We start from the raw sequence: 27355 nt of genomic DNA on the forward strand, positions 1-27355 counted from the left end.
TCTGTGACCTGGATTCAGTATTAACCATCACAAAAGTATTAACCATCAAAAAAGAATGGCTAGACTGCCCAGGTAATGCAATCAGCGACCATTATCAGGTATCCTGGCAAACAGTATTTCTGCTGGAGACCGCCTCATTCTGTGATGTATGTATGATGTTTAGGGGGGGTGGTCTTGGGCTACAGGGTGGGCAATTTCAAAAGTCTATATAAGGGCTTGCACACCATTGTTCTGGCTTCTCCTCCCTCCTGCGTGTGGTGAGTGGCGATCCTGTTGTAACAGTTTAAAGGTAAAGGTAAAGGGACCCCTGACCATTAGGTCCAGTCGTGGCCAACTCTGGGGTTGCAGCACTCATCTCGCTTTATTGGCCGAGGGAGCCGGCGTACAGCTTCCGGGTCATGTGGCCAGCATGACTAAGCTGCTTCTGGCGAACCAGAGCAGCACACGGAAACGCCATTTACCTTCCCGCTGGAGTGGTACCTATTTATCTACTTGCACTTTGACGTACTTTCAAACTGCTAGGTTGGCAGGAGCTGGGACCGAGCAACAGGAGCTCACCCTGTTGCAGGGATTCGAACTGCTGACCTTCTGATCAGCAAGTCCTAGGCTCTGTGGTTTAACCCACAGCACCACCCGCGTCCAGTTGCAACAGTTTCTTTTCCTTTAATAAAGATCAGGCTTACTAGCCACTTTGCTTCTCAAATATACTCTGCTTGCCCTCTGTTAGTTCCTCCTCCCGATAGGGAACCCTCAAGGATTCTATATGGGTTCTGGAATACCCCATAAGGGAAAGGGAGCAGTAGTTTTTCTTACAACACGCCCTTCCTGCAAATCCAGTCTGGCAAGTTTCTGTTAATTTGAGCAAACTGTTAAGTTGCCAATAGCTATAAGTTTGTATATAAGAGATTCAGTATTTACCATCTCAATGGAATGGTCAGGGGGCCTAGGAAATGCAATCAGTAACCATTATCAGGTATCCTGGCAGACAGGATTTCTGTTGTAGACCGCTGCCTGTAATGTGCAGATGATGCTTTTAGGGTGGTATTTGGCTAAGGCAGGGGTAATCAAGCTTTTTATACCTACCGCCCACTAATGCATCTTTCTTGATGGTAACATTTCCTTACCGCCCACCAGTGCTCGATGGAAGGAGGATTCAGCTTGTGCCGTAGAACCCTCTACCGCCCACCTAGAAACCTGAAACGGCCACTAGTGGGCAGGAGGGACCAGGTTGACAACCCCTGGGCTAAGGGTTTGGGCAATGTCAAATGTCTTTAAAGGTTCCAGCACAGATCTAAGTTTCCATCATACTTTTTTTACAACATAGAGCTTCCCTCCCTTTGTCCTTTAAAAAAACACAAACACAGTTCCATTTAATGTTGTATTCCATAGCTACAGTTTCCTCCTTTTTCCTCACTTGTACATATAAAAATTGAACTAGCATTTAAGGGAGCATTGCCAAATCATAAATGTAAAGGGGGGAAAACTTTATATAAAGAAGCCATAGGCTCCCCTCCCCCCGCATCATCTTTTGCACCAAATGAAGTTTTCTCTCAAGTTCAAACCTTAATGACCTTGCAGTTGGTTTTGTTCCGCAGTTTGTGATCTCATCTTTTCTACCACGCACCTGTACATTAGTCCAAATTAGGCTCTAATTAACAGGAGAACCTCTGCTTCTCCATGGAGCATTATCAGCAGGTGAAGTACTTTTGCACTCAGTGCCTCCCTGCCTCACACGTTCCATGCCACAGCGAGAGCCAGTTACTGAGACGAACTGTGAGCGAAGCCCGTTCCCCCTTGTCCCTGGGGGGAACTTGCAAGGATAATTACCGTCAATCAGCCTTGTTTCTCCTTTGCTAAAGATCTCCCACTGTTGTAGGAGCTGCCTCCATCAAGGCAGACTGGAACCGGAAGTCTGGGCAGACTTGAATTGACGACCTAAGAGGCACTATAAATATAGTTAAATCAATGGCAGGTCATGTATGAAACCACTGAAATGCAATTTGTCAGGAGAAAGAGATCAGTGCTACCATTTTTTTATTGATTTGACACAATGGGTTTTTATCATTGTTATGTATTGAAGTTCTCACGCTGGCCACCAGGGGTTTTTGTGTATATAGTTTTCACTCAGGTCCACGTAAGATAATTTAGGCGGGAAACCCTGCGCTGTTGTTGTTAGAATATTGACAGCTGGCTGCCTATAAAAGCAGGCCGGCTGAACTGTTTGCTGTTCAGTTCAGTTCCAGCTTACTTATAAAGAACTACTTGGAGAAATCTCTGTGTCGTCTGCTATGTCCACCCACTACTTAATAAGCATGCTACAGGTTTTAATTGGCTTACCAATCCCAGGATGTCTGTGTTATCAACAGGCATGCTCCTGTAACTCAAGATAACAATGGATCTGATGAAGAGCCACTCTTACATTATTTTAACAGTGACTGAGAATCCTGGAAACTTTGTTAAGGGAACTGGCCTCACAAATCTATAATTCCCAGCAGCACCCATAACAAACAACAGTTCCCAGCATTCTCCATGGCTTTTAAAGTGTTGTAAGAGTGCTTTAAATGTCAGGTATGGAGTTCAGCAGAAAGCGTTCATGTGTGGACAAATGTAAACCAAAGTACCGGTACATATGGAAACATTAGATCTGTGTAATCCACATGCATATTAACACACTTCGTGTGTTCCACAGCCTGAGAGTTCCCAGTTACGGGTAACATTTAATCCGAAATCAAAGAACTTTTTTGCAGATTTTATAGATGTGGCTCCCGTTTCTTAATCTTGCAGATTGGGAAGCAGCCACTGCTACTCAAGACCCAACCCACTGCTGAGGACCCACCAGCTGGTGTAAATTCCATCATGCCACCAAAATGACACCAGATGGATAACACTGGTGAAAAAGAGCTGTGGGTGGGTCACTGATGGGAGCAGCCCGTCCATGCCAGATCTTATACCTCTGCAGTCCACAGCTACACCTGCATCAATGGAGCAGCTGCACACTAGCTTGGTATCTGACCCAGGAAATTTCCCTCCCATTAACCTCAGTAGGAGAGGTAAAACGTGTTGGGAAACCATGTACGTGCAGCTACTCACACAGAGTCAATTAAGGTTTGGCAGACAGCCAGAAGGCAATCTGAAGGAGTAAGTCTGCCTGGTGATAACAGAGGCTCCCTGATTGGTCAAGCTCTCTCAAGGGAGTGATAACTAATGGCCTACTAACTGGTAGTTCAGAGTTCAGAGTTTGGAGTTCAGTGGTTCAGTGTGTCAGTGAGTGTAGGAGTTGTGAGTCGTGTCAGAGAGAGCTAGCAAAAGATCCGTGTTCTGTTCCTGTAAATAGTCCACTGTATATAATAAACACCTAACTACAAGTTCCTGGTTCCTGCTTCGTCTATCCTGTCTGCAGCCAAGTTGCCAATTGCTTCCGTGGATTCTGCGTATACTCTGCTAGGTCTGGCTAAGGTCCTGCAACTAGTCAGAAAGTTGCGAAACACCAATAGGTTTTACCAATAAAATGTTTTTAAAAAGTTGCCCATATATTGATTTTGGAGAAAAGCCCCGATCTTTTGCCCTCCGTTTCAACCTGAGAGATGCACTGATTTTTCTGAAATACACAAGCAAAGGATAGGTTATACCTAGCAGGAAGACTGAAAAATCCTGGTGGCAATTTCAACCTGCAGAAATACACATCCCCCTGCCCCAGGAGGCGTCCACCATCTTTCCCAGCTTCCTGAAAGGTGTTTGCAGACTGCCTGGCAAGTGTGCCCTGTGCCCAGACTAACTGCTAAAAGTGCCAGCTGTCACTCAGTCGAAGCTAGGTAGGGAACCATTTAAAAACCTGGCAGGCCTTCTGGGCCCCCTTGCATCAGGGATGCTTGTGCTGCTTTGACTATGAGAAAAACTTGTAACAAGCAACAATTATATATTGTCTCCCTGCTTATTTAACTTATATGCAGAATTCATCATGTGAAAGGCTGGGCTGGATGAATCCCAAGCCGGAATTAAAATTGCCGGAAGAAATATCAACAACCTCAGATATGCAGATGACACAACATTGATGGCAGAAAGTGAGGAGGAATTAAAGAACCTTTTAATGAGGGTGAAAGAGGAAAGCGCAAAATATGGGTTGAAGCTCAACATCAAAAAAACGAAGATCATGGCCACTGGTCCCATCACCTCCTGGCAAATAGAAGGGGAAGAAATGGAGGCAGTGAGAGATTTTACTTTCTTGGGCCCCATGATCACTGTAGATGGTGACAGCAGCCGTGAAATTAAAAGACGCCTGCTTCTTGGGAGAAAAGCAATGACAAACCTAGATAGCATCTTAAAAAGCAGAGACATCACCTTGCCAACAAAGGTCCGTATAGTTAAAGCTATGGTTTTCCCAGTAGTGATGTATGGAAGTGAGAGCTGGACCATAAAGAAGCCTGATCACCGAATAATTTATGCTTTTGAATTATAGTGCTGGAGGAGACTCTTGAGAGTCCCATGGACTGCAAGAAGATCAAATCTCTCCATTCTTAAGGAAATCAGCCCTGAGTGCTCACTGGAAGGACAGATCCTGAAGCTGAGGCTCCAATACTTTGGCCCCCTCATGAGAAGAGAAGACTCCCTGGAAAAGACCCTGATGTTGGGAAAGATGGAGGGCACAAGGAGAAGGGGACGACAGAGGACAAGATGGTTGGACAGTGTTCTCAAAGCTACGAACATGTGTTTGACCAAACTGCGGGAGGCAGTGGAAGACAGGAGTGCCTGGCGTGCTCTGGTCCATGGGGTCACGAAGAGTCGGACACGACTAAATGACTAAACAACAACAACAACTCATAGGATTGCCAGGATATTTCATAATCACATGGAAACTTACACACACAGAAAATCACAACGAATTAGCCATGGTTATCAAATTCATTGTTTTGCAGCACTGCAATAGATGAAAGCAGATGAAAGTTTCAGTCTACCTGAACGATAGACACTTACATGGAACTTGTTGCTGGCATCCATCTGTACATTAAAAAACCATTTGGGGTGCTTGGACAAGGTGGTTCATCAGTGGTGGCATGTCAGCTTCAGGTGTGATTGCAGACCCTCCAAGTGTCCCTATTTTCCAGGGACAGTCCCAGATTTACAGAAGCCACCCCAGTCTCCAATTTGATTCTGGAATGTCCTGCTTTTCCTTAGGACGTCCCTATTTTCTCCAGTGTTGGAGGATATGGAGTTATGAGACCCCTGAGCCAAGAAGATAAGTAACTATTCAGCCTTTAGAAGACATCTGAAGGCAGCCCTGTATAGGGAGGTTTTTTAATGTTTAATGTTTTATTATGTTTTTATATGTGTTGGAAGCTGGGGCAACCCAGTCAGATGAGTGGGGCATTAATGATGATGATGATAGAATAGGATGTCTCTATTTTCATCGAAGAAATGTTGGAGGGTATATGATTGAAGGGAAAGGATTATCTGGACACATTTCTACCTGGCTTCAGGCCTAGATGCTGAACTTAAAAAGTCTTGGCATACTTCCACCTGTCTTGCCCCACACTAGAACCCTGGAAGCCTTCATAAGAGAGCTGCTCCAGAGGAACAACCAGGAGGGGAGAGACTTTCTGTTTCTCATCAGACAGTGGCGTTTCCAACTGCCTTGCCCCAACCCAGCCTTTCCCAGACTATGACTTTGAGAACAGCAGCTGCTGGGAAGGAGCAGCTGGGAAGAGAGGAGTTCAGGGATATTTATAAAAAAGAAGTTTTATAAGTTGTGTGTCTTTGTTTCTCCATTTGATCCTTTTACAGCACATGGTTTTGTATGTTTTGTGGTATTTTATGCATTGTGATTTGCTGTTATTTTTATTGATTGTAGATTGGCAATTCTTTATTGTGGTTGATGAGTGTGAACTGTTATTCTTTGTTGATGTTTACTTTTACTGTTTACCATTAGATTCTGATGGATTGTTGAATGTTGCATTGTTTGATATAAGTTGTTCATTTTAAAGTTATTGTGACTTTTATATTGGATCAGATTGTTACTATTAACGTTTGAGGTTTTATTATGTTTTTATGTGTTGGAAGCCACCCAGAGTGGCTGGGGCAACCCAACCAGATGGGCAGGGTATAAAATAATAATAATAATAATAATAATAATAATAATAATAATAATAAGAAGAAGAAGAAGAAGAAGAAGAAGAAGAAGTAGTAGTAGTAGTAGTATTTATTTCAAGCAAAGGGGATGGAGAACTTCACTGAACACTCTGAAATACCAGGAAATGGAGGAAGTTTTTTGTTCCACCCCCTCCCAAAAAAACCAACAACAACAGGGGACTTTTACAATGATAATTTAAAAAACGTGATTGTGGAGTGTGTGGGTGGAGATTCTCAATTTGCCTTGCAAAGCAATTTAGGAGCCTTCTTCACCCGTCCCTTCCTCCTACTAGCTGCACTCTCTGAAGACAAAGCGAGACTCTGCTGAGGATGGTTGACTCCCAAGTAATAGAAATGACAGGCATCTCCATTGATAACTTCATGGTGAGTTGTGGCTAGTTTGGCATAGGCTCAGCTTCCACAGTGGGGCAACGGAAGGGTGAGGGTTGGGATTTGAGACATGTCATTTGGGATGCTTACAAGTTTAAATCGGAAATATTACGAATGGAAGTTGCGGGCTGAAATTTTTCGGGGTGGGGAGCTTTGTGGATTTGTGGCTTTTTGGGCTCTCTAGAGTATCTCCCCTCTCAAAGAGGTCTGTGCAAGTCTAAAGATGTAGTCTCAGCCCCGGAGAGGGAGTTTCATCCTGAGGCTAGGAAATGTTGCAGAGAGGAGTGGGCAGATCAAGCTGTTTTAGCTAAACCCACTTTTTTAGGTGGGTTTCATTCACATGTACTGTCAAATTAAAGTTGTGCAATTATATTTGATTGGAAGGTTTTCTGCAGCAAAGACTCGGAAGGTGCTTGTGGTCCATTCTTGAGTCTGTGGATCGCTCCTTCCACGTATCGCTAAGATGTCAGCATGGCCACACAGAGGCAACTGACACGAAGTTGTCTGCTTTGGACTAGCTCACTCTGTGCAAGTTGCGGCTGCGTGTGTGTAGAATAGCATGTGTGTGCAGGGGGGGGGGGTTGCTGAGTGAAGCCTAAAGAGGGTGCCATGGCAAAGGGGGTATGAGTCCCAGTATGCAAATGGGTTTCAGAAGAAGACACCTTTGAGAAGCTGAGAGCAGGATCTGGGTGCTTTTCATCAACAGGAGGAAGTTGCCTGCAATGGTGGTTTGGCTGGTACTTCACAGATTGGTGAGATTTCCGCTGCAGGCAGGACACCATAACCACTGAGTCCCATGGGAGAGAGAGCAAGAAAGCTGCTCCCCTCATCCCCCTAGAGAGAAAGATGAATTCTCATTTCTCCCTCCCTCTCTCTGGCTGGTGAGCTGACACTTAAAAACGCAGTGCGTGGGTGTGAAGGTGGCACAAAAGTCATTCTTGTCCTGCTTCTCCATTCAGCTCTTGCTGGACTGTACCACACTGCGATGGCCTCCTGTCAATCTTTTCTTTAATGGCTCAAATCACATTTCACCTAAGTAGCAGAGCTCTAAAGCAGAGCCTTCCAAAGAATTGGGGGAGTTCAGGCTAATTGAACAGAGGACCATGCAAGTGTGTGTGTGTGTGTGTGTGTGTGTGTGGACTCCACCTTCTATTCAGCCTCCTTTGCTGCTGAGAGTCTTGGAGAATATGCTTTTAAGCCTGTGTTTATTGTTGTATTGTTATGAGACAAATTGTCAAAGAATATTTCATATTGTTAGCTAATTTGAGAGGAACTGGCAATAGGGATGAGGGGAGATTCGATTCAGTTTGCATTTAAAGGCAAATTTCTCAAACTAGCACTTCCCAAAACAATATGAAAACTAAAACGCCACCATCCTTTAATATTCACGCTTATCTGCATTTTGCAACTAAACAGTGCTTACAAAAATGCATATACGGTATTAGAGGAAAGTATGCATGAATATAAATAAATTGGTGAAAATGATATACAAAATGCATTACGTTTGGGTGATTGCTTACAAAAATGTGTACATTAGTCAAAACTTTATACAGAAATGAGAGAAATTTGCACTGAAATGCCGATGAATTTTCATGAGGTTTTGTTATTGCAAATTTCTGCAGAAATTTGGAGAGAAAAATTAATATTATAGAAAAATTAGAAAGTGAAAGAACCAAATTTGACAGACCGCTCAATCTCTACTTGGCAGAGAGGTAGGGTTATAGTCTGAGAACTTTCTAAAAATAATCAATCAGTTAACTGACCTTAACTGACCTTCAGATCCAGAGATCTTCTCTTATTCTTATGCCACAGTCACTGCTAGGCTGAGCCAAAATATGCTTGAACTGGGATAACTTATTCCTTGTAAAGGAATAAGTTACAAGGAATAAGTTATACCAGTTCAGCTGGCTTTATGTCTATGGGAGCTGTGCAGTCTGCGCAGTTACAACCACTTTGGCATATGAGGTTGATGTGGTTTTTGATCAGAGCTTCTAAATGACTCTGAACAAAAATTGCAGTGTTAAACAAAAGAATAGTTTCATTCAGACAAAACTAAAATAATCAAGAGTATGTTTTGGGGTCAGGAGGTGAGCTCCCTCCCATTTGGGGAGTTGAATTCTGATTGCCTCTTTGTGTTTACGCTCCCTTTACTGTATATGTCAGGAAAGCAGTAGTTCACCCTTCCAAGTACTTGAAACGATGTTGTTTTTAAATCACATTTCAGTCTTAAACTTGCCCCCCCAATGGTGGCATAATCGTTTGTTCAGTACCTTTAAATGTGGAGGGTGAGGATTGCACACTTTAAAAAACTGTTCAAAGAGGAGAAAGTGATGGCTTTGCTGCTTGGGACAATCAACCAATCAACGCTATGAAAACTGGACTTCTGCTGAGAATGGGATCCCCACGAGTCTGATCTCGCCCAGAAGGCTGTGTGTCTGTTTTGTACTTTCATGTGCAAACAAAGCTGGACTGTTTTAAGTCCAGATCTTGTAGGCTAAAGAATAGCGCACTAGCTGCTCTTGGTCATTCAAGTCCAATGAAGCTATAGATCCATTGTTAGACAGGCGTAATTCCTCTCAGGTCCAGATAGCAAAACAAACAGCAAAGCAGCTTGAGAGCACCAGGGCACCAGAAAGTATCAACCAAGTTGCTTCTCTGCAGCTGAAAACCACAACATCCTTTCTGAGAGAAAGTTTGTTCAAACTGCATGAGTAAACTGAAGAAATGGGTCATTGTGAGCAGCAAGGGTGATTGCTATCTTGAGGGAGCAGCTTGGGCCTTATTTAGAAGTATTTGCATCAGATACGGGTCCAACAAAGGCATCAAATGAATCTGCAATCTGGCAGATTGAAAGCTGTGACTGGCAGTTCCTGGTTCAAATATGTCTCTTGAGTCTTTAGCAAATATGGGGTGGTGCTCAGCTAAATTTTTACTCAGAGCAGACCCACTGAAATTAATAAACCTGTCATATTCATGAATTCCAATAGGTCTACTCAGAGTAAAAATGTAGTTGAATACCACTTCCAGCTTTGGGGACTGAATCAGCTTGGGTTGCCCTGTTGAATGATCTGGTATTGAATGAGGGACAGAGGAGGACAACTCTATCACTCTTTCTTGATCTCTCAGTGTTTTTCAATACCATTGACCATGGTATCTTCCTAGATTGATCGTGTGGGGTGGGTACCAGAAGCTATGAGGTTCCAAAACAATGCGGCAACAAGAGGAAATTATGGACGCATCAAGGATGGAGTGCGGGAAGTCAATTTTGGTGGAAATTATATTAAATTTTAGAGCTTATATCCAATAAATTAGGCAGATAGTTCTGGGGGTTATGTTTGTCACCTTTCCTGAGAATTGGGATGATAATACTCTGCTTCCAGTCCTCAGCGAAAGTGTCAGTAGTTTATATGAGAAAATAATTTTGCTAGGAGGGAAGACCACCACTCAGAATTATTCTTAAAGAACTCTGAAGGGATTATGTCCTCTCCAGTACTTTTGTCAGTCATTAAGGCACCTGTAAGATCACTTCTTGTTCTGAAACTGGGGGCCATTCTGGTAACGTTAGCAGGTCCTAATTAGCAGTTGGTCCATTAGGACTGCTGTCACCATCACGTTCAATGGTTTTGTCTTTGGCAAACATACCCCCAAGTGATGTTTTATTCTGTTGGGAGCCGCCCAGAGTATTTGGGGGTATATTTTGATGAGAAAAATTCCTGGAAACCTCAGCTATAAACTATAACAGCAACAGTACAGAAGTCAGCCTATGCTATCCTGAAGTTTTTCTATTCTAAAGGTGGCAGGCTGGTAATCCCAGCCCTAAAGGTTTATCTTGGGAAGTAGTAGTTCAGATGCAGTACGGTATTGAGATTTGGGGGATGAATCATAATAACCCGAAAGACCTAGAAGTGGGCCAGAATAGGTTCCTAAAGTATCTGCAGGCAGTACTTCCAGGTACCCCAGCTACCTTCCTTAGGACAGAGACAGGCGTGGTGTCTGTACAGTGGTACCTTGGGTTACATACGCTTCAGCTTACATACGCTTCAGCTTACAGACTCCACTAACCCAGAAATAGTACCTCAGGTTAAGCACTTTGCTTCAGGATGAAAACAGAAATTGTGCTCCAGTGGCACGGCGACAGCGGGAGGCCCCCATTAGCTAAAGTGGTGCTTCAGGTTAAGAGCAGTTTCAGGCTAAGAACGGACCTCCAGAACGAATTAAGTACTTAACCCCAGGTACCAATGTAAAAGCGGAGATGGCTACTTTTTCGTACTATAAAAGGGTCCTGGATATGCCAGAGGACCTCTTGCCTAGACTCTGCCTGGAGGGAAAATGGAAGAAGGGTGTTAGTACAAGAAGTTAGTACAAGACCTGCTAGCCTCAAAAAACCAGACAACAGATATTTTTGTATTCCCTGGAGTTAAAAGACTGCTTAGGGATTGGATTTATAAACAGGATAATGAGGAAGACTTAACACTAATCCATCTCAGAATTCTCCCATTGGTGCTATTTGCTGAAATCTAACCACACCAGGGACAGGGACGCGGGTGGCGCTGTGGGTAAAACCTCAGCGCCTAGGACTTGCTGATCGCATGGTCAGCGGTTCGAATCCCCGCGGCGGGGTGCGCTCCCGTCGTTCGGTCCCAGCGCCTGCCAACCTAACAGTTCGAAAGCACCCCCGGGTGCAAGTAGATAAATAGGGACCGCTTACCAGCGGGAAGGTAAACGCCGTTCCGTGTGCTGCGCTGGCTCGCCAGATGCAGCTTGTCACGCTGGCCACGTGACCCGGAAGTGTCTGCGGACAGCGCTGGCCCCCGGCCTCTTGAGTGAGATGAGCGCACAACCCTAGAGTCTGGCAAGACTGGCCCGTACGGGCAGGGGTACCTTTACCTTTACCCACACCAGAGCTCAGTACTTGCAGTCAACTTACCTTGCCTCCCCAAGAACTGCATTTACAGCTCTCAGTTTTCAAACAATGCCTACATCAGTCTTAGATGGAAGTTATAGAAGTGTTCCAAGGCATTTAAGACTTTGTATTTGTGGGGTAGGTGAGGTAGAAGATCTCCCCTGTTATATACTCCATTGTCAGCTCTATCAAAACCCCAGAAAGAGATTTTTTTGGAACAGATGCTGGCACTGCTACAGGGACAGAACCTTGAAGTGAAAATATGTTGACTGTTACCTGACTGTGATCCGCTTGTCACGTACAAAACAGCCCTATTTGCTAAAGCCGCTTAAAGTATTCGTGTTAGCTGCAGTATATAAAAGACAACGCTGTAGGCTGTGCAGGCGATTCATTAATTTGACTTATTGTAAATGGATGTATATCTCTGGATTTCTTTTAACAGGTTTTAATTGACTTGCTGGATCTGTAACTGAATTTGTAATGGCTTTTAGTCAAACACAATACATGATTGATTGATTGTATTAAATTTGTTTTAGTTTGTGGTGGGTTTGATAAAATTCGGAAAATCAATAAAAACAATTTGGCAGAAACCAAGCAGCCTAATAATATAAATAAAAATAATTTATTATTTATTATTTATATCCCGCCCATCTGACTGGGTTTCACCAGCCACTCTGGGCAGCTCCCAACAGAATATTAAAAGCATGATAAAACATTAAACATTAAAAACTTCCTTAAACAGGGTTGCCTTCAGATGTCTTCTAAAAGTCAGATAGTTGTTTATTTCCTTGACATCTGATGGGAGGGCGTTCCACAGGGCGGGCGCCACTACCGAGAAGGCCCTCTGCCTGGTTCCTTGTAACCTCACTTCTCACAGGGAGGGAACTGCCAGAAGGCCCTTGGTGCTAGACCTCAGTGTCTGGGCTGAGTGATGGGGGTGGAGATGCTCCTTAAGGTATACTGCGCTGAGGCCGTTTAGGGCTTTAAAGTTCAGTGCCAACACTTTGAATTGTGCTCGGAAATGTACTGTGAGCCACTGTAGGTCTTCCAGGACCGGCGTTATACGGTCTCGGCGGCCACTCCCAGTCACCAGTCCTGTCAGGATTCAACCTCAATCTGTTAGCCAGCATCCATCCTCCAACCACCTCCAGACCATAGCTGTCAACTTTTTCCTTTTCTTGCGTGGAATCCTATTCGGAATAAGGGAATTCCCCTTAAAAAATGGGAAACGTTGACAGCTATGCCTCCAGACACTCACACAGTCTTTCCATGAATGTTTCTCTGTCTTCAAGCATTTTGGCATGGAGGCATTGCTGAATATCAGTGCAGCAGGGCCTGGGGAAATAACATTTCTATCCCTGCCACATCACCTGGTAATGACTTTGTCTTGCTTTCTGTTCCACAGTTAGATGATTACAATACGTCGGACTATGCGGAACAACTCTCCAATTACACCGACTACATGTGCCCCACGATGGATGAGAGCACCACCCGTCAATTAAGGGCCTTCCTGGTCCCTTTTGTCTACATGCTGATCTTCTTGCTGGGGGGTGTCGGAAACCTGATGGTGATCGTGATCCTGTGGTGCTACCGACGCTCCCGCAGCTCCACCGAGCTCTTCCTCTTCCACCTGGCCTTGGCGAACCTTTTGCTCGTGTTCACCTTCCCCTTTGGGGTTGTCCAGAACATAGCCGGTTGGATCTTTGGACCTTTCCTCTGCAAGGTGCTCAGCGCCACCAACAGAATCAACTTCTACAGCAGCAGCCTGCTGCTGGGCTGCATCAGTGTGGAGCGCTACCTGGCCGTGGTGCATGCGCTGTGGGCCTTCCAGAAGCAGCGAGCCATCTCTGTCCACCTGACATGCCTGGGAGTTTGGGTTGTCTCTCTGCTGCTGACATTGCCTGACCTGCTCTTCACAGAAGTCTGGCCGAGCAGGGACAACCAGCCCAGCATCTGCCACTTCAGAGAATACGGCAAACATGGAATCAACGCGTGGCTGGCCACACGCTTCCTATATCACATCGTGGGCTTCTTCCTGCCCTCGCTGGTCATGTGCTTCTGCTACATAGCCATCGTCAGGGTCCTGTGCCGCTCCCAGCGGCTGAAGCGGCAGAAAGTGGTTCGAGTAGCCATTTTGGTCACCAGCGTCTTCTTGTTCTGCTGGACTCCATACCACGTGGTGATCTTCCTGGACACCCTCAACAAGCTGGCTACCGCCAACAACGGGTGTGCGGTTGAGCTGAACACGGCCATTATTCTGAGCGAGATGGTTGCCTTCAGCCACTGCTGCCTCAACCCCATCCTCTATGCTTTCGTGGGCATCCGGTTCCGTCACGACGCTTGCCGACTTCTGAACAGCCTGGGCTGCCTGAGCCAGAGCACCCTGCAGGACATCCTGGGCACCTGCAGGATGGATAGCAGCACCGCAGAGACCAACATATCGCTCGTCAACCGCCACCCTTCCTCCCCATCTTCCACAAATCCCCTAACCACATTCAAAGGCTCTCCTCCTTCCTCCTCTTGTCCCCAAGCCCCAGCTGACCAAAGGGCTCAGGGGGGAGAGTCTGGGGCTCAGCTTAAGCCAAGTCAGAAGCAAGTATCGACAGACCAAAGACTGGAGGAGCAGAACCTTGCTTAGTAAGCCAGGCACCACCTTCCTGAAATCCTGTGTGTGATGAATGTGCACACTCCTTCCAGCTTCCTTGGAAGAGAGTCCCGTGATGTTGGCGAACATGCGATGCTTCCAGATACAGACCCTGCTTTTTGCTTCTCAGGTTCATATTCCCTTAGTGCTTCCCCCTGCCCGCCCCCGGGCCTCGGAGAATGTGTAACTGTCAGCTTCAATGCAAGCCCTGCCACTCCTTCTTTGTGTTGAAATACTCGCCTCTCCTGCCTATTCATTCAGAGCTCTGCTGTGCCCCAGCGCTCAACCAAGACGACTCACAAGCATCTGCTCAAGTTGTGAGCATAAGGTTAGCCCAGGCATACAAAGGGGGAGCCCCACTATTAATCAACTATGGCCCACATGACTTCCTCTGGGGTTGCAGAGACTCCTATCCTGCTGCTTACCCCGTGCTCAACATTCGGGGAGGGGGAAAATTGGGGGCTCTTAATGAAATCCACAAGCCCCAGACCCTCCCCCCAGGCTTTTGGGGTGTGTGTGTGTGTGAAATGTTTTTTTCTATTGCTAAAACATACACAATACTATAACAATAAATTAAGCAAGTTTGAAATAAAATGGCAGATTATAACAGTAAAAAGCAGCACAGTATGTACCATAATCTCACTTTCGAAAAGCACGATTTCAAAGGGGGAGGGGGAGAGAGACCTATGGTTGCCATATTTCAAAAAATGAAAATCCAGACACAAATGTTATTGAGCTTTTTGTGCCCAAAGTTGTTGATCTTTTTTAGTTTTGCCCAAATTGCTGAGCTTTTTGGGCAAAATTGCAAAAAAATGACATTTTTGACGTATTTTTAAGGTAAATTGGCAAAAAATACGCTGCCATACGTCCAAATTTTCCCAGATATTTTGCCAATTTCTGCCTGGACACTGCTTCCGGATGTATGGCAACCCTGGGAAACCCCGTATATGTATGTGTACACGTACACACACTGCATTACTTATTAGCAAATTATTCATTAATACATGGTAAACTCATAACTCATATTTGGGAATAAACCATAATCAATAAATATCTTTCATTTTACCAAGTTTTTATGCCTCTCTTCCTTCTCGATAGCCTTAAAAGGTTGTGGAGTTAGCAATAGCTGCAAACAAGAGATTCAACAGACACCTTCTGTTCCAACTTTTAAACACCTGCTGGAAACATATCTATTCCATGAGGCCTATGCAGGCAATTAAGAATACATCTTTCCATAATAGCTGATTTCTGATTTTAACATTTTAATCCCGTTTATATTGTATGGTTCTATGTACAACTTTTGTTAACCACTCTATTTTTATGAATAGCAGTATATAATTTTTTTTAATAAATAAAGGGCAGTCACATATTTTATCCATCTATTCATTAATATTAAGTGTTGGAAATAATCTCCATTATTTTGTGTACAGGATTCTATTCTCAACAAGCCTATAAAAACAGTTTATATATACATTTTAATAAATAAAGGACAGTCATATATTTTATCCATCTATTCTTTAAGTGTTGGAAATCTCCAATATTTTGTGTACAGGATTCTATGCTCAACAAGCCCATAAAAACCAGTTCCTTATGTTCTGGCCTAACCAAATGTTCCACATGATTTTTATTTTAAAATGAAATGCTGGGTTAAAGGGTCTTTATAACCTAAAACCTTTGCAACTCGAAATTTTATTTTCCTCCAAAACTTCCTTCCCAACAGTTGTACCAAATCTTGCCCCCTGCAGCCTTCTACAAAATTATTTAGGGAAAGGCAGGAAACCACCATGAAAGGAAAGTGTCAGGTCCCTCTCTCGATCACATTTCCCCCTACCCTGCACTGGCCTATGCCCAGTAATGAGCTGGAATCTGGAAATACCTGTGGCTACTGCCCAGTTCTCCCGAAGATGTTTTGGGCTCCCCAACTGGAGACCCATCCAGATGTTCCCCAGAGTACCTTTTAAGCAAGCAGGAAGCTGCTGGTGCTGTCACAGACTCTGAAAGGGAAAAGAGCAACGCTGTGCTCAGTGGACATGTTATGGCTGCCCGTTTAAATTCCTCTTGCTTGGATGAGGAAATCCCATGGTGCAAAGTGGCCTCTGTGCAACTGGGCAGCCTTGCCAGCACTCAAGTAAGGATGTCTGCAGCCAAGGTACCCTGCCCAGGAAGTAAACAAAGGGCAGACATTTGCCTTCCTAGCTCAGTGGAGAGACTGAAGCCAGCACCAACAGCACAGGGTGAACTCTTTGAGTTGGCTTCCCTTCTACCACTAACTTCCTGGTAAACAAACGCAGTTCTCCCATCCCAGCTTTCCTTTGGACCAAATGGGTGAAATTCTCACCTTCCACATCCTCCACGGCCAGTGGGAAATGCAATCTGACATGTTGCCTTACCCTGTGGAAAGCCAACTCTGCAGCCGCCCTCTTTCAGCTGGGAACCACATTTGGACTTGCACCCTGGGATTGCATGCAGCTCCCCATTCAACAAGGTGAACATCTCCTGTCAGCGCAGCACCTGCTACCTGCGCAGGAGTCCTTGTTTGTTTGGGAGCTGGCAAGGTGTGTGTGTGTGTGTGTTGCTCATGTAGCTGAGGAGGGCTGTGTGTGGAGAGGGGGGGCACGAGAAGCTTGTGTGAAATGTTACTCAGCATTACTCTGCTCCTATTGCAAATAATATCAGAGGGTACATTAAATAAAGTGATTTTGTGCCCACTTTCCTCTCCTGCTCCTGCTGGCATCCGTTTGTGAAACAAAACAGGCTCAGGATGGCAAAGCGAAGGCCTGGAGAGGCTCTTGGGAAGGCCGAGACTTTGCAGTCTCCCTTAGAGCAACAGTACAGTCATACCTTGGTTCTCGAACGCCCCAGAACTCATACATTTCGGCTCCCGAACGTTCAAAACCGGAAGTGAGTGTTCCGGTTTTTGAACAGTTCCGGAAGTCGAACGGACTCCCAGAACGCATTCTGTTCGAGAACCAAGGTACGACTGTAAATGGAATACCCTGAATCGCATAGGATACAACCAAGTCCAAAGCCACCTAGTGACTAACACAAAAAATGGGTCTTATCACGAGGGTGTGTGCGTACATGCACGGAATATTGTGGCCAGGGAAAGTCCAGATAAACCAACTCTGCAGATTCGGGGCCCCTCTCAATCATACATTAGACTAGCAAGCAGCCCTTTCCTGCCCACACTCAAAGACACCACAAAAGGCTCCTTCCAAGCGAGTTTTGAAATGTCTTTTTAATAAAAAGGCACCTATAAAACAGGTCAATCAATACGTTACAGGCAGCACAGATACCCAAAAACAAGCCTAGAAATCATTTCAAAATAAAAACCAATAAGATGTCTTCACATATTGTATTTATATATTTATATTTATATATATATATATTTATAGAATGGTACAAAATGCATGGGTGGCAGGGAGAGGGGCCTTCCCCCTCCCCACATGGGATGACAAGAGAGCGGGCCAGTCCCCATTACCTGGGCACAAACACATCTGTTGTGGGCATTTTGGATTGCTTGAAATTGCATCGCTTGGGTCAGGTGTGTGTGCATGTGTGTGTTGAGAACGGGAAATGGATAGGTTGTGGCAAGAGACAGAGGAGAACAGGGCAGACTTTCAGCAGACGCCGCTCAAGCTGGGGAGCTGAGCGAGAAAGCACAAGACACAAGACTGGACAACGTTCACAGCGCAAGGTGAGGCAGGGAGGGAGCAAAGGGCTGTGTGAATGACTGCGTGGCAAGGGGCCTAGGACCACCATATTGCTGATGAACCAGACGCAGCAGATTGGAAGGTGACACACCTGGCAGGTGCGGCTGCCACAGAGGATCAGGATCACAGGCTTCGGCTGGGGCAACAGCCACAAGGGCAAATACGCAAACCAGGAACATTTCCCTTTGATTTTCAGGACAACTGACTCCCCGCTTCCCCTTCCCTCACTTCTGTACCCCTTTCACTGATCAGTTCTGAGTGCAGAAGACCTTAGATGCCTCCCAGGTCATCTTCGCTGCCAGCGGGAGGATGAAGACATCTCCACACTTCTGCAAGGAGTACCGCACACCTTTCAAAGGGCCAGATGGAATTTAAAATAGGGCAGGTAATTTTGGCTTTATTACGTGGCACGCTCTAAGGGCTTGGGAATGTCGTCCTTGTGAGCAATCGCAAGCTTGCAGGTCCTGGTGCCATCTTGGTACCACCCAGCAGGTGATGGTGTTTGCCATAGAGGCTTGGTGGGGAATGAACAAGGCCTTTCTCAAGCAAAAACAGATAAATGCTACCGAGGTGTGTGCAGCACTGGAACAAGCGCAGAAGAGCATGGGCTGGGTGGGGAGATGTGGGGAGCACCCACTCCTTAATACTAGATGCCTAGAACTTTGTCATATCACAGATCTGCATTATATTTGCTTTTAGTCATCAAGCTGCTCACTTTTTCTGTATGCAAATATTTCAATCAGAAACAGTCCAAAAGTGCAGACGGGGCTTTTCAAACGTTCTGATTCAGTGCTCTGGCAAAGCCAGCTTTTAGTCTCCATTCATTCAACTGGCTCATTTCTACGATTCAAGCCAAATTAAGTAAAGGAGATCAATGAAACATTCGTTTGACATGGACTGAATCACAGTTACTATGACGTCTCCCCACTTTGCTCGCATTATGTGGCATATGTGTATAGAGGTGTGTGGTTTTTTTGAGGGGGGTGGGCAGGGGACAGGAAGAGATGCACCAGGGCAAAGGGTTGCTTGACCTGTGAGAGAACATATGTAGCAACTGCAACAAGCCAAAATAAGATGGGAATGCTGGGATTTCTGTTCTCCCATCTTACTGATGCAAATCAGTAGCCTTGGAGGGGAAACTGTGGAAGAAGGGGGCACTAAACGTGAGGGGCTTATGGGAGGAGGTGGCCAACATTTAAGTTACATTTCCCATTCTGGCTGTGTGTGTGTGTGTGTGTGTTTGTTTGTAGAAAAGGGCCATTCATTTCCAAATGCTATGACTGCACAAATGAGAGAGAAGAGAGGCAGACATCGAACCTGCTCCTAACCTGCTAGGGGACCAATGTCTTGTGCGGAGTTCTGGGGGGGGGGGGGAATATATGGTTGTGTGCCAAAGTAGTGACCCAGAGTAGAGCTGCTGGGCTGACAGCATGGCTAGACTGGACCAAAACCATACAAGCCAAAGGACGTCCTTCCCTCACATAGGGAAAAGGGGAAAGGTGGGGAGGAGGCATTCCGCCAGACTACGCAGAGGGCCACTGCATCACCTGACTAGCTGGCACCTAGCAGAGAGAATCAGCTGGTGGAACCTGCATCTGGGCCCTCGAGCTCGGGATTTCCAGTCCACAATGAGTCGAACTTTGTCAATGGGTTGTATTTTAATTTGTTTCTTCCAAAAAACAGGTTTTGAGGCTTCTATTAAAACACAGAAATACAAACAATTCCAAGCCAGCAAAACTTTGCTGCTGCTGCTGCTGCTTCCCCCCAACCTATTTACAGCTGTTCCAAACCCTCTTGCACATTTTGGTTACTTAAAAAAAGAGAAAGAGAAAAAGAGAGAGAGAGAGAGAGAAACCGACAGAGAAAGAAAGAAATTCACACTCAGAGGAAAGATCCAAACCAAACTCTGTGCCAGGGCAGAGACAGGGGCTGGCATCAGCATGGCTGCACCAGGAGGCTCCCCGCTGCCAGCCTCAGAAGGGCAGGTTGGCCATGCCGCCCGCTCCTGGGCCGTAGCTCATCTGACCGTCCAGGGAGACGCTGCGCTGCCGCATGGGGTGTGAGACCATGAGGTTCTGCTGGGGTGGGGGGCCCATGAGCGAGCCTTGCGGGGAGATCATGTGACCCGGCTGCGCATACATCTCCCCCGAGACGGACATGCTGCGCTGCTTGGCCTGCATGAGCAGGAAGTTCTGCTGGGCGAGGAGGTTCTGCTGCTGGGGCAACATCATGCCCTGGTGCATGCTGTTGCTCATCATGGCTTGCTGGGGCGCCAGGCCTGTCCTGCCCAGCACGGGGGGCACCTGTCCTGGGTGGCACATGGCCATCCCACGCTGCATGCCCGGAGGGCCGGGCCGGGCCGGGGCCTGCTCTGCCATCATGTTCTGCAAGTTCATGAGGTGCAGGTTGGAGGGCGGCTGCGGCTTGGGCCCCGGCCCCTCGCCCTTGGGGAAGTACTGCAGTGTGCTGCTGGGCTTCTCGGACGGGATGATGCGCGACAAGTCGAATTCGGGGATGCCGGTGGGCGTGGGGCGGATCACGTCGCTCAGCTCCGGGTCGTTGAGCACCGAAGCCACACCAGGAAGCACCGATGGGTAGGGCTCCGGCGGCATCCTCCCGGCCATGCGCTGCTGCTGTTGCGGCGGCATTTGCCCCGGCTGCGGTGGGGGCAGCTCCTCCGGGGGCAGTCCCAAGCCTGGCGGATAGTGTTGCTGGACACCGGGCCCCCCGGGAGCCATGGGCATATTGCCCCCATTCGCAGGGGGCTGCTGGAGGCGCGGGGGGAAGATCAGCTGTCCGGAAGGGCCGCAGGGCTGGTTCAGGGAGTCCTGGGCATTGGGGGGCAGCATCATCGGGTTCTGGGGGGGCGCACCGCTGTGCATGGGAATGTTGGCGCCCAGGGGGCTTGGCGAGGACATTGAGGGCTCGTGCGAGAGTGGCTGCTGCCCCGGCAGGTTCATCCCCATGGGGCTCTGAGCAGGAGCTGGCCCCACGGAGTTCATGTGCATCTGGTTGGGCTGGTTCCCACCCATGCCTGGAGGGAGGAAGAAAGAGGGGGGGCTGTTAGGTGGCAGGCAAGGCAACAGGAAGCAAAGAAGCCATGGGGACCAAGCACCCCCCCCGCACCCCCAAAAGGCAGGACAGAAGCAGGGCTGGCATGTGGAGGCTCAGCAACGGCAGCCCCACCCCACCCCAATCTCTCTCAAGACAGAATTATTTATTACGGGAGGAAAGGCACATTCCCCACTTCTCTCTCCAGAAATAACTGGAGGAAGATGCCAGGGGCTCACCCCACTGCAGCTAGAGATGCCCTTCCTAGCCAGCACAGTTGGCAGCAGAGATCACGAAGGAAGGCAAAGAGACCAGCTGCCACTTTGAGTGCCATTTAACCTGCATTTAGCCAAAATGCCTGTTGGGGTTCTCAGGGTTGCAGGAGTATCTGAAGCAGCCTCTCCGGGACAACTGGGGGAAGGAGCTGGAGACTCTCCCTGCCAGCCACAAAAAAGGCAATGCAGACCCCATGGCTGAAGAGGCGGCAGAAGGCAGCCCCAATTCCTTCCCCTATCCAGCCGGATGCGGGTCCCACGATACCGATACCTACCAGACATGGCACCTGGCGGAAGCATCGGCCGGTCGGGCATCATTTCATCGTCCGAGGTGGCGATGGTCTTGATGGCGTTGTGGTAGAGAGGGGTGGAGCTGGGCATGGCGTACTTGGACATCTGGGACATCATGAGTGACAAGGGGTTCTGGGACGGGGGTGGATCTGGAGAGGAAGGAAAAGGCAGGTTGGGGTTCAGGGGGCCAGAGGGGTTGCTAGGTGGGGCAGAGGAGCTGCTCCTAGGCCCAGGCGCCATCGGACCTGTAATGAGAGAGACAGCAAGCGGCTTAGGAAGCAAGATTCAGAGCTGGCAGCGGCCTCCACAGCATCCCTGAACCGGGACAACACCTCTTGCTTGGACGCATGGAGAAATATTTGTGTGGAAGGGCTGTGATTCTGTGGCAGAGAACCACATCTCCTGGCAGATCTGGGAAAGACCACCTAAGTCTGAAACCTTAAAGGGCCTATGACTGCTAGTCAGTGTGGAACGATACTAGGCCACTGGACCGACAGGGTATTAGGAAGCTTCCTATAGAGGGGTGTAGAAACCTCTGAACATTTTCTGTGGCCAACTGCCCCAAGGGTATGGATCAGATCCATTGTTCCGCCTACTTTTTCGCCCCTGGCTCCTACCGCTACTTGCGAGCAGCCCTTGCGCAGGAACCAATGCCCATCACAACAACGCCAGCCAAAGACAGTGGCGCATATTGGCCCCAGAGTGAGGGTGGCATTTGTTGTCAAAGGGATACAATCGCCACAGCATTTCACTCCCACCCAACCCACTGGTGTGGGAAAGGGCAAAGAGTTGATGAAAAACTACAGTGGTGCCTCGCAAGACGAAAATAATCCGTTCTGCGAGTCTCTTCGTCTAGCGGTTTTTTCGTCTTGCGAAGCAACCCTATTAGCGGCTTAGCGCTATTAGCGGTTTAGCGGCTATTAAAGGCTTAGCGGCTAAAAGGCTATTAGCGGCTTAGAAAAGGGGGGGGGGAGCGGAAAAAAATCGCAAGACGTTTCGTCTTGCGAAGCAAGCCCATAGGGAAATTTGTCTTGCGAAGCAACTCAAAAACGGAAAACCCTTTCGTCTAGCGGGTTTCCCGTCTTGCGAGGCATTCGTCTTGCGGGGCACCACTGTATGTTCAGGTCATGTATTAAACCACCGTTTCCCACATATACTTCAGGTATATTTTTGATTAAAAGTGCCTGCCAGTTGCAAGATGAAAACATGCACATATATCAGCCTTCACAACCTAGTGCTCTCCAGATAGTCGAAACAAAATTTTAAAAAATCCCTTCCAGTAGCACCTTAGAGACCAACTAAGTTTGTTATGGGTATGAGCTTTTGTGTGCATGCACACTTCTTCAGATACACTAAAACAGAAGTCACCAGACCCTTATATATAGTGAGAGGGTGGGGAGGGGTATTACTCAGAAGGGTGGTGGGAATGGGTGATTGGCTGATAGGTGTGGTAAACCTGTTGATGACTGTTAACGACTGCAATTGGTCTTACAGGAAAAAGCAATGGGTGTGACGGCTAAAAATAGCTATATCATGTATAATGAGATAAGAATCCAATGTCTCTATTCAGACCAGGTCTCTCCATGGTTTTAAGTTTGGTAATAAGTTGCAATTCAGCAACTTCTCTTTCCAGTCTATTTCTGAAATTCTTTTGTAATAAGACAGCTACTTTGAGATCTTGTGTAGAATGTCCTGGGAGATTGACGTGTTCTCCTACTGGTTTCTCTGTCTTGTGATTCCTGATATCAGATTTATGTCCATTTATCCTTTGGCGTAGGGTTTGGCCTGTTTGTCCAATATAGAGAGCTGAAGGGCACTTTTGGCATTTGATGGCATACACCAGTGTTTCCCAACCTTGGGCCTCCAGCTGTTTTTGAACTACAATTCCCATCATCCCTGACCACTGGTCTTGCTAGCTAGGGATGATGGGAGTTGTAGTCCAAAAACAGCTGGAGGCCCAAGGTTGGGAAACACTGGCATACACAATGTTAGAAGATGAGCAATTAAATAGTTCTGAGATGGTATGTTTGATGTGGTTGGGGCCAGTAATGGTGTTGTCCGGATGTATGTGGCAGCACACGAAAGCTCATACCAGTAACAAACTTTGTTGGTCTCTAAGGTGCTACTGGAAGGAATTTTTTTATTTTGTTTCGACTATGGCAGACCAACACAGCTACCTACCTATAACTCTCCAGATAGGTTGGACTACAACTCCCAGTAGCCCCAACCAGCAGAGGCTGCGACGGAGTTGCAGTTCAAATCATCCAGAGAGCACCAGGTTGGAGAAAGCTGGTATACATAGTATTTCTCTTTCAATAGGGTTTCCATTTGGAGGTTCTCTCGGAACACAGAAACAGACCACCTGCTTTCAGACCCATTGCCCATCTCTCTCCAGAAACAAGAAAGGGCTGATCCTTCTTTCCAATACAGTGGTACCTCGGGTTAAGTACTTAATTCGTTCCGGAGGTCCGTTCTGAACCTGAAACTGTTCTTAACCTGAAGCACCACTTTAGCTAATGGGGCCTCCCGCTGCCCCTGCACCGCTGGAGCACGATTTCTGTTCTCATCCTGAAGCAAAGCTCTTAACCTGAAGCACTATTTCTGGGTTAGCGGAGTCTGTAACCTGAAGCGTATGTAACCTGAAGCGTATGTAACCCGAGGTACCACTGTAATTTGTGTTTCCCTATGAAACAGGAAGCAAATATTCATTGGAAGCTGGCAGAACGGCACATACAACCTGAGAACTGCAAGCACCGCATAAAGCAGGGCAACAGGGGCACATAGAAGGGCTCAGAGAATGGGCTTGGCGTACAGGGCAGCAGGAGAGTGTCTGGACCCAGATGTTGCTGATAACTTGTTAGCAGCCGATCCTCAGCATCAAGCAAATAATAATACAACGGTTAATCTAGGTAAAGGTAAAGGGACCCCTGACCATTAGGTCCAGTCGTGGCCGACTCTGGGGTTGCAGCGCTCATCTCGCTTTATTGGCCGAGGGAGCCGGCGTACAGCTTCCGGGTCATGTGGCCAACATGACTAAGCCGCTTCTGGTGAACCAGAGCAGCGCACGGAAACGCCGTTTACCTTCCCGCCGGAGCAGTACCTATTTATCTACTTGCACTTTGACGTGCTTTCGAACTGCTAGGTTGGCAGGAGCAGGGACCGAGCAACAGGAGCTCACCCCGTCACGGGGATTTGAACCGCCGACCTTCTGATCGGTAAGTCCTAGGCTCTGTGGTTTAACCCACAGCGCCACCCTAACGGTTAATCTACTGAGCCGTATTTGCAATGCTTGACATCTAATGCAGACACTCCCCCCCCCGCCCTGTTTTATTTCCATTTTTAAAAAGATGCCTACTTCCTGTTTGATAAGAACAACCAATTTTAAGATAAATGTAGGCTTTACTCTTTTTACTTTTTAAAAAAAGAACACGAGAGTCGCATTTCAATTTAAAACTGGCTATTTTCAATAGCAACGTGCTCCTTCTGCAGTCCCTGCCCTCAGGGTACAATCCAGGCCCATTACCTTGCTCGATGCTGCCCAGGGGTGCAGAGTTGCTCATTCCAAGGGCTGGCTTGTTCTGCCCAATGCCAGGGCTGGAAAGGGCGTTTTTGGGCGAGGGCGCCCACCCTGGAGAAGAGACGGCCATGGACGGGGACTTGAGGTGGCCGGGGGAGCTGGTCGGGGATCGGACGTTGAGCACGGAGCTGAGAACCTGCGGCGACTTGAGTGGGGCGCTGGTGGCACTGGCGGCTGGCAGGTTGACCATGGCGGAGGGCGTCTGCGGGGACTTGAGGTTGGCGGAAGGGGAGGTGCCCAGCGGGGAATGAACTTGGCTGAGCGTTGGAGACTTGAGGCGGCCCACGTTGGGAGAGTTCATCTGCCCCATGTTGAGGGCCAGGTCGGAAGGGCGGCGGCCCAGGCCCCTGACGGGCGCCTGGTGCATGTTTGTGGACGGGGCGCTGGTGGTGGGGGGCAGGGGGATGTGGCTGAGCCGCGTGGTGCTGCCCATGCCCCCCTGCTCGGGGCCAAACATGTCTGTGGTGTTGCTCATCTCCTGTGGCACAGCAGGGTACGGGCCCTGCATGCCGGGGAAGCCTTGTTGCTGCTGCTGAGGAGGCGGTGGTGGTGGCGGCTGCTGCTGCCCCTGACTGGGGAACGGGGAGCCCATCATCATTTTCGGGGCCCCCCCCATCATGGCTGCAGTGCCGTTGGGGGCACGCAGCCGAGCCATTTCCTCGGAGGGCATCATCTCGGGGCCGCGCATCTTCTGCGACATCAGCATCTGCTGCTGCTGAGGCGTCATCTGCACGTTCAAGTTCATGTTCATGTTCATGTTGACGTTCATGTTCATGTTGAGGTTGCCGGGGCCCAGCGCCGGCTCCATGTCCCGCAGCGGCGGGCTCAGCATGGCCCGCGAGCCCCCAAACTCCATGCCCAGCCCCTCCCCGGCAAACATGGCCGGCTCCACCTGCCGGTGCGCTTGCATCATGCGCTCCATCTCCATGCCCAGGGGCCGCTGCATCGCCCCCTGCCGCTTCTCCAGGTGGTGCCGCAGCATCTCCTCGCGAGCCCGCGGCGTCACGAAGCGCTCTGCCTCGCCCTGTCCCGGCAGGTAGGGCAGGTTCCCGGGGGCGAAGTTGCCAGGCCCCGCCATGGGCATGTCCTCGTTCCAGGCCATGCCGGGCCTCGGGGGGCGCTGCACGCTGCCCATGGGGCCCAGCGACTCGAGGGGCAGGTTGGGGATGCCCCCGAAGCCCCTCTGCATCTGGTTCCCGGGGAATCGCGGCCCCGCAAAGGACGGCCGCAGCTGCATCTGCTCGGGCATGTCCATGGGCACGCCCCGCAGCAGCCACTGCTCGCCGGGCTTGCTGTGGTAGGGCGGCGGAGGCCCCCGCAGCATCATGGTGCCCATGGGCTGGGGCATCATCATGTCCTGCAGGGGCCGCCCGCCGTGCATGCCCACCTGCTCCTCCTTGCGCCGCTTTTCCTCGTAGTACTCCTCCTGCAGCTTCCGCCAGGCCACCTGCTCGGGCGTCAGGCTGTCCTGGCCCAGCCGCTGCATCATCATGTTCATTTGCTGCCCCATGTCCACTCCGGAGGGAACAGGGCCCTCCTGCTCCAGGCTGGGGCCCCCCAAGCTCTGAGTCTGCGAGATCATGGACTGCAAGGGCTCCTCGTATTTCTTCAAGCCGGGGGCCCCAGGGGGAGGGGCCTGGGGGGCCTGCGGGGGAGGGGCCTGGGGAGGCAGGACGCCCCCCTCGCCAGCCCCGGGGCTCCCCTTGAGGAAGGGCTCGGCCTCGCTGCTGCGCAAGAGCAGGCGCTCAATGTCCCGCAGGGTCTGCAGAGACCGCTCACGGTGCTCCAGCTGCTCCTTGGAGAGGCCCTCCGTGTTGAGGGCGTTGCGGGGCCCGTTCCCCACTGAGGGGGGCCCGGCGTTGGCCCCTTCCCCCATCAATCCATCGGCGGCCCCAGCAGGCAAGGAGCTGGGGGCGGTGGGCGTGTTAGGATGGGTGCCGCTGGGGGCGGTGCTGCTGCTGCTGCCGTTCCCCACGGAGTTGGGGGTCAGGTCCCGGCGGGCATCCTCGGGAGCCCCCTCTTGCGGGAGGGGGCCGGCCGTGGGCAGCGGTCCTTGGCCAAGACCCAGCGGTGGGGGTGCCGGAGGCTGGGGAGGTGGCGGTGCAGAAGCCGGAGGCTGCCCCTGGGCTTGGCTGCTCGGGGGCACAGCGGGCTGGGACTGCGGGGTGCTGGCAGGAGACGGGTTGATGGGCAGCGGCTCGGGAGTGGCTTGTATCTTTGGGATGGGCACCTGCAGGGAAGGAAAGGAGGAGGGTCAGTGGGGTGAGTGGATGCCTTGTTCCAGGGTGCACACGTCCAACCTTCACCTTCAATGGTGTGGCCCGCAACAACCCAAACCCTCAGCCAGGGGTAGTCAACCATTTTATACCTACCGCCCACTGATGCATC

At 48.9% G+C, this 27355-nt stretch overlaps 2 protein-coding genes across 4 annotated transcripts in view; one reads left to right on the forward strand and one right to left on the reverse strand.

The window, feature by feature from the left end:
- The first annotated feature begins 6432 nt into the window (after window positions 1–6432).
- Window positions 6433–15429, forward strand: CXCR5 (C-X-C motif chemokine receptor 5). Its single transcript, XM_028708200.2, has 2 exons — window positions 6433–6507; window positions 12822–15429. Exons 1-2 carry the CDS (start codon window positions 6454–6456, stop codon window positions 14052–14054), a joined length of 1287 nt encoding a protein of 428 aa, XP_028564033.2. The 5' UTR covers window positions 6433–6453; the 3' UTR covers window positions 14055–15429.
- A 1851-nt stretch (window positions 15430–17280) lies between these two features.
- Window positions 17281–27355, reverse strand: part of BCL9L (BCL9 like) — a 43254-nt gene continuing 33179 nt past the window's right edge. For 2 of the 3 annotated variants that reach the window (XM_028707459.2, XM_028707457.2), the window contains exons 6-8: window positions 24914–27197; window positions 21375–21635; window positions 17281–20807 (exon numbers count right to left, since the gene is read on the reverse strand). In XM_028707459.2, the coding sequence (XP_028563292.2) occupies window positions 19747–20807; window positions 21375–21635; window positions 24914–27197 (3606 nt within the window). In that variant the 3' untranslated portion in view covers window positions 17281–19746. The remainder of the gene's footprint in view (window positions 20808–21374; window positions 21636–24913; window positions 27198–27355) is intronic. The other variant, XM_028707458.2, reaches the window with a different exon arrangement.

Source organism: Podarcis muralis, chromosome 15 (assembly GCF_964188315.1).
Source record: "Podarcis muralis chromosome 15, rPodMur119.hap1.1, whole genome shotgun sequence".
Lineage (NCBI taxonomy): Eukaryota > Metazoa > Chordata > Lepidosauria > Squamata > Lacertidae > Podarcis > Podarcis muralis.